The following is a 7,310-nucleotide window of genomic DNA, read 5'->3' as shown; positions in this document are numbered from 1 at the left end:
TTAATACCTTAAAATTGTTGAAATAGTGGATATTAAATAGACTTTGAAGCATGATAAATAATGATTTTTAAGGTATTAATTGCTCGTATTATTTTGCTGTAAAGTTATGAAAATATACCTTTAAAATACAATAAAGCCAGAAATCTGCAGATAGCAATTTCTGAATATTTCCCTTAAGAACTTTTTATAAACTGGATTTAAAGAAGTAAAAAGAAAAGAAGAAGAACTAGGAGAAATATATTTAATTTAAACAACTCATCCAAAGTCACAATACCTTTTTACGCAAACACATATGTCTATTTAAATTCCAACAAATATGATTGCTTGTTTAAAACTGACATCTCTTGTAATAAATGTGATTGTTTGTGTATAATATACATGTCTGTTTATTAATCGACGCATCTATTATAACATCTCTCATAGCAGTTGTGACTGTTTATATGTAACAAATATATCTGTTTATAATAGGCACATTTGTTATGGTACTTTTTCTAACAGATGTAACTGTTTATATGTAATAAATATATCTGTTTGTTAACAGACACATCTACTTGTTAACATACACTTCTTTTAACAATTTATTTATGAAATAAAAAATAAATAATTATTTTATTTCACATACATATATATCAAGTGCTATCATAAAATAATATATATTTATTTAAATATATATAATTTTATATATTTTATTTTTTTCTACTTCTTTTCTTTTTTGTATTTTAATAATGTGAAAATTTTTTCTCCCTTTACTATCTAAAATGTGAACAACAATTTTTTCTCCCTTTACTATCTAAAATGTGAACAACAACAACAACAACAACAACAACAATAACAACAACAACAATAATAATAATAATAATAATAATAATAATAATAATAATAATAATAATAATAATTACGTGTTAAGTACATGTATTAGGTGAAAATTTTCATTATACTCATTACCTATTATAAGTAAAACAATTATGTGCACTTACTCTTTATTATTTTCAAATACTTTTATATGATTTTATATTATATATATTTTAATTATTAAAAATTATATAGTTTTATTAAAATTACATACATGAATTTAAAATTATATAAAATTAAGTTTTATTTGTAGGAAAAATCATAATTTAGATGTTACTTGGTCCAGAACTGTTTGTAGGCTTGGGTGATAAATTATATAATTAGGAAGATACGTGCTCGCCAAAATTAATTATTTTTAGGTAAATAATGAAATAGTAAAGAAATTATAATTTAATATATCAAAATTCTTTTTTTTTTTTTTAAAAAAAACTTTTTTTATCTTAGAACGGAAAAAACTAGTGATTTTGTGGCATTTTCATACGTCATCAATCTAATTGTTTTTTTTTATTTAAATTTAATTTTAAAATTAAAATAAAAAAGGTGCGAAATTTGTCATATGAATCCTTTTTTTTCAAATTCTCTTCTGCCTCAAGGTCAAGGCCAGGGAGTGTGCGATACAAGAAAAGCACCGGAGTTAACTGGATATAGCCGGTGAAATACAGCTGCAAACCGACTGTTCCAGTCAACATCACTCCACAAAAAAAAAGGCCCAATCTTCAGTCTCTCTCTTTCACTCATTTGGTCTTTAACCCCTCTCTCTACCTCTCTCTCTCATACACAGAGAAGAAGAATTCAATTCTGTTCTCTTTGTAGATCGACTTCATCCTCCGGCCAGTCGTATTTTCTTGGCAGTTTTCTCGGGAAAAAAGGAAAAAGAGAAAACAAAGTAAGCCATGAAAACTGTAAATTCCATAGGGAATGTGTCAGCTTTATGTACAATGTGAAGGGACTGAAACGACAGTTTTGAAAAACCCCACCTATACTTCGTTTTGGGAGGTAATAGAGCTTCTCTACCTATATCGTTTTAACAATGCAGAACGGAATCTTTATGCTTCGAGGCTTTCTATTTCTCTCTCTCTGTCTTTAATATACAATCATTTTTTTTCCTTTTTTTTTTTAAATTATCTTTTGAGCTGTGTATAAAACCCATAAGCTTTGGTCAAAAGTTGAAACCATTTTTTGTTGTCCATTTTGATGAGGTGATTTTGTATGGGTTTCTGTTTTTTAAGCTGATTAGAAGATACGGATAGGAGGGTTTTGGTGGGTTTTATAAAGGTGTGTATTTCATTTTGAGTGAATACTGGTGGATTTACTATTGTAAATTTTGGTGTTGAGGGTTAAAAGCCAAGATCTCTGTTGGTGTAGCTTCAAGATTATGGTTGATGAATGCAGTTTTCTAGAATAAGATAAACCATATAAGATTTTGATACTTAAGCCTTTCGCGTTGATTTGATGTTCAGCAATTGGCAGAAAAATGGGGGTCTTATTGAATTCCCTAGGTGGGTTTATGGTGGTTTGTTTAATTTTGGGGCAGATTTGAACAAAGTGGGAAGTTGCTAAAGTTTGCAAAATTAGATTATTTTTGAGGGAAAGAAGCTGAAGATCTCTTGATAATCGGTGTTGGGTATAGGTGTTGTAACAATGTCAGGAGCTCCAAGAGTGAAGTCAATGAATGTGGCTGATTCTGAGACCAGGCCTGTGTTAGGACCTGCTGGGAACAACAAGGCAGGTTCATTAAGTGCAAGGAAACCTGCTTCCAAACAATTGAGAAAGGTTGAAACATCGCCTGAGGAAGTTACATTAGGTGAAGAGAAGAAGGCACTTACTGTGTCTACTGGCAGTGCTCTATCCAGCAAATCACTTTCTGTTAGCGCTTCTTCTGTGCTTCGTCGCCATGAGCAGTTGTTGCATTCGAATTTATCACTGAACGCTTCTTGTTCATCTGATGCCTCCACGGATTCATTCCATAGCCGAGCATCTACAGGTAGATTAATACGGTCCACTAGTTTGGGAAGTAGGAGGAAGCCATATGCTTCAAAGCCAAGAAGTGTTGTCTCTGATGGGAGTTTAGAATCTCCACCACCTTCTGACGGTTCACAGCCCAAGAAGAGCTGTGCTTGGGTAACAGCAAATACCGGTGCGTTCTTGGTTCTTTGATTTTAGAGTTATTCATTGTCAACATGTGGGTATTTACATAATTAAAGAAGCTCATATTAGTGTTATGAGTTTGTCTTTGAAAACAATTTAAAATACTTAATAGGAGTATGATTGAAGATGATCGATCTTGTTAATGTGAATAGGACTTCAATGTTTTGCTTGGAAGAACGGTTATGCTTGCCTCTTATGTTCCACAATCCTGAAAAGGTAAAGGTGGATCTGGTTAGAAGGATAATGTTATTGAGTCACTAGCAGATCTTTGCTAGAACTAATTTGGTTGTTTTATTTGGAATGGTTTGTTTCTTCATCAAACGTTAATCAACCTGTCTAGGTTTTTGTCATACATGCTAATTCACCCAAAGCGAAAATGATTTCAAGTGTTGAAGGCGTTAGGCCAATAGAAAAAGCCTGCTAAATAGTTTCTTTAGCAGTTTGATTTTAACAGAGTTAAGACACAGCATGACCTAAGGCAGGTCTTTTTTAACTTGCTATAATTTATTGAAGTATACATATTTAGTACATTGTTACATTTATGAATGTGATCATATGAAGCAAGGTGAGGCAGTTAGAGGGATACAATGGTTCATAATGGAGATTACAGCTGTGTTTTTATGCTGTTTAACAATATATTTGGTTTGTCTTTCCAAAGTAATTCCTAATTTTGTTGACCTGGTGACTGCTATAATTTTGAAGAACCACCAAAATTGGGTTAAGTTAATTGTCCTGTTTTTCTAAAACAAATTTATGATGCCACTGCATGGAAGAACAAATGTAGTTTCATGCATTTGGTCAGTCTAATTTATAATGATTGCCAAGTGCTATTTGTAATAACTTTAACAACTTGATGCAACAATATGTGCCAAAGTCTGATATTTGATCATTTTAGGATTTGTTTAGTATTGCTGTTGAATATGCTATTGAGAATATATATATATATATATATATATATATATATATATATATATATATAGAGAGAGAGAGAGAGAGAGAGAGAGAGAGAGAGAGAGAGAGGGTTTTGAAATTAAAAATTGATTTAAAATTAAATTTGACATGTTTTATTTATAAGAACTCTAGAATAACAAAACAACTATTTTTAAACTGCCTTTTTAATCAGCATTTTTCTGAAAAGCTTTGTTTTTTTTGGCCTAGAACCTTAATGCCAAAAAGGGCCTTACTTCTCATCATGTCAGTTCATTGATTTTTTTTTTTTTTTTAATAGCTTTTGCAATGCACTGTTTATAATCATTTGGAAAGTAGATGTAAGTTACCAATTTAGCATAAGGTCATTTCCCTAATTTTTTGGTATTCTTCCCCTCCCCTCCCTCCTTCCCCACCCACCTCCAAACAATGCACACACACACACACACACACACACACACACAAATATAAAATAATAAAATAAAATAATAAAAAAATCTTTCCAATAAATAAATCAATAAAACAAAAATACCAATGCTTTACCCAGATACTTCAACTATGCCCATTATAGGTGATCATTACTGATTGGTTTTTCATATGTTGAAATCAGATCCTTGTTATGTTGCTTTCCATGATGAAGAATGGGGAGTTCCAGTACATGATGACAAGTATGCGGTTGAAAATTTTTTGTCACCTGTTTACTTTCTTTCCTGACATGATTCTCTGTTCTAAAATTTGTTTGCTGGATATTATTGTCTGCGTGTAGGAAATTGTTTGAGCTTCTTGCTCTTTCGGGTGCTTTGGCTGAACTTACTTGGCCTGCCATTCTAAGCAAAAGACACATATTTAGGTATTATTTCTATTTAATCATGCTACTAACTGCACATCTTGTCTCTTTAGTCATATTTTCTTTCCTGTTTTAAAGGATATCAAATCATTATTCTCTAGATATTGGTCATTTTACTATATTATGCATTGACAACCTTTTTTACGCAGGGAAGTTTTTGCAGATTTTGATCCAATTTCTGTCTCAAAATTTAATGAGAAAAAGATGATGGCACCAGGAAGCACTGCAATCTCCTTATTATCAGAAGTTAAATTGCGTGCAATCATTGAGAATGCGCGCCAAATATCCAAGGTAGATTCTCATTTTCTTCCAACTTTTTTTTTAATTATTTTCTGCAGAAGATGCTCATTTTAAGTGCACTGCAAGTTTTTTATTACTTGAAGTATAGGATAAAAAGTGCTGACTCTGTATTTATATGCAAATTTATTTGTTTGTTTATTTATTTATTTTGTAGGATACCTCAAATTTAGCAAATGTCAATTTTAATTGGTAGTATTCTGCAACTTTGTTTCTTTAACAAGTGCAGTTTGTTTAGTATTCATCTCCTTTTGTTGATACCTTAATGGGATCTGAGCATTTGTATTTTGGGCTGAACATGTCCTGTGTTTGTTCAAGTATTTAAATGACACATGATGTGCGATTATTGATTATTTGATCAGATAGGTGAAAAGTAGTTGAACGGTGCCTGACCTCTCTGCATTTGTATAGGATAAAATTATACTATTGCTATTTGCTACCATGCAGCTTCACCTTGATTTTCTTATCTCTTGTGTGTCAGGAGCTACTCTTACAACCCAATTATTTCTTTTCTTTGGCTTGATGACATCCAGTCATTAACCACTAAACTTTGTTTCTGAATTCAGTGCCATGATTGCATACTCCATACCTGCTTTGATTGTCACTGTAACTAACTTTTTGCAGGTTTCATTGATGACAGGTCATAGATGAGTTTGGGTCATTTGACAAGTATATTTGGAGCTTTGTGAACTACAAGCCTATAGTTAGCAGATTCCGGTATCCTCGCCAGATTCCTGTCAAAACTCCAAAAGCAGATGTAATAAGCAAAGATCTAGTTAGAAGAGGATTTCGCGCCGTAGGGCCGACGGTTGTCTACTCATTCATGCAGGTAGCGGGGTTAACAAACGATCATCTCAGGAGTTGCTTCAGATTTCAGGAGTGTATAAATGCAGCAGAAGGGAAAGAAGAAAATGGGGTTGGCAAGGTTGAAGGTATGATAACTGATGTTGTCATGGAGTCCAAATTATCTATAGCCATGGATGAATTGAGTTTCTCGTCAGAATGGCACGGATAGCAGCAGATTCAGTCATCAGTTTATCCTAGTAACTAATTCACGGCAATGAAGGTGTTCTTGTGTATAAAATTTCATGAATTCTTATGTGTCATGAATTCCTAGATTTTGTAGATTACTAAAAGTGAATTAATCAACTGATGATTGTTCTGCGTTGGTGGGACAGCTCCAGATATTGGGCTGTGCAATTGGTCATTCAATTCAGTTTAGAACTGAACTGAAATAATCAATTAATCAAATAACCAAAAGGAAAAATTCTATAAATCGAATCAAATTGAAATTAACAATAAAATCAAATCAAATTGAATTTTTTTTTGTCAGTTCAGTTTGATCGATCTGTTTTAGAGCTTTTATTCAAAATTTCACATAGAGATAGAATCAAGCTAAGCAAAAGAAGAGTTAAAGAATTACAGCAGATTAGTTGATTTCAGTTTCGCATAGCTGTTTTCACTTATTAGTGTCAGTCTGTTAAATAAGTGATGGTTGGTAGGTACTTTGCAGTCTTCTATTGAATGAGAGTGTGAATCTGTTTTCTTTTGAAATATATTTTACTTAATTTACACGTGTTAAAAACAAGTATGGCCTTTTCTCACATGTGAATTGGTTTGCGGGCACATTAGGGATGCGTATGATCTCAATGTGAAATAAACATGCGCCGATTTGACTTTTGAACAGGACGATTGACAGGAAAGGAATGATCTAATTTTCCCTTGGTTATCCTAATTTCACTAAGATGCTCTTTGTTAGGATTTTTGCTCATTCAATTTTGTGAAGATGGAAGACGACATGATTGCTTGAGAAAACTTGAAATGAGGCTTGTACATTGAAAAGTAAAAGTGTGCTTGAAAAGTAAATTAATCATTGCGAAAAATATAAAGATTGTATTGAAAAAGAAAATTGAGCGCTTGATTGAAAATTAAATCTGTGCATTAGAAAATAAAATTAATCGCTTTACAAGAAAAGTAAATCTGTATATTGAAAACGTAAATCGATTATAAAAATTGAAAAGATTGCTTACAAAAATTAAAATATGTGTAGGAAAAAAGTAAACTGATTGTCTGAATGGAAAATAAAAGACTAATTGCATAGCTGAAAAAAATAAAAGATTGCTTAGAAATGTATATATTGCTTAAGTAAAGAATATTTGAGTTAAGACATTGTGCTTATAAGATATTGATTGATTATTATTATTTTTTTTTCTTTTATCCAGCACGTCTATTTATAGGA

The 7,310-nt window shown here is 31.8% G+C and overlaps 1 protein-coding gene across 1 annotated transcript; it reads left to right on the top strand.

Annotated features, from left to right (window-relative positions):
* Nucleotides 1–1,501: 1,501 nt before the first annotated feature.
* LOC110671823 (uncharacterized) lies at nt 1,502–6,256 on the top strand. Its single transcript, XM_021834412.2, has 6 exons — nt 1,502–1,848; nt 2,483–2,989; nt 4,538–4,595; nt 4,694–4,777; nt 4,924–5,065; nt 5,712–6,256. The coding sequence occupies exons 2-6, from the start codon at nt 2,494–2,496 to the stop codon at nt 6,084–6,086; spliced, it is 1,155 nt and encodes a 384-aa protein (XP_021690104.2). The 5' UTR covers nt 1,502–1,848; nt 2,483–2,493; the 3' UTR covers nt 6,087–6,256.
* Nucleotides 6,257–7,310: the final 1,054 nt, after the last annotated feature.

This window comes from Hevea brasiliensis, chromosome 13 (assembly GCF_030052815.1).
Source record: "Hevea brasiliensis isolate MT/VB/25A 57/8 chromosome 13, ASM3005281v1, whole genome shotgun sequence".
Classification (NCBI taxonomy): domain Eukaryota; kingdom Viridiplantae; phylum Streptophyta; class Magnoliopsida; order Malpighiales; family Euphorbiaceae; genus Hevea; species Hevea brasiliensis.
This window is presented reverse-complemented; position numbering and strand designations above follow the sequence as displayed.

Bases quoted from the DNA above. Each gene is read 5' to 3' on its own strand.
- LOC110671823 (XM_021834412.2), top strand. From the start codon at position 2,494: ATGTCAGGAGCTCCAAGAGTGAAGTCAATGAATGTGGCTGATTCTGAG. The intron at 4,778-4,923 runs GTATTATTTCTA...TTTTTTACGCAG, and splicing joins AGCAAAAGACACATATTTAG to GGAAGTTTTTGCAGATTTTG. The intron at 5,066-5,711 runs GTAGATTCTCAT...CATTGATGACAG, and splicing joins ATGCGCGCCAAATATCCAAG to GTCATAGATGAGTTTGGGTC.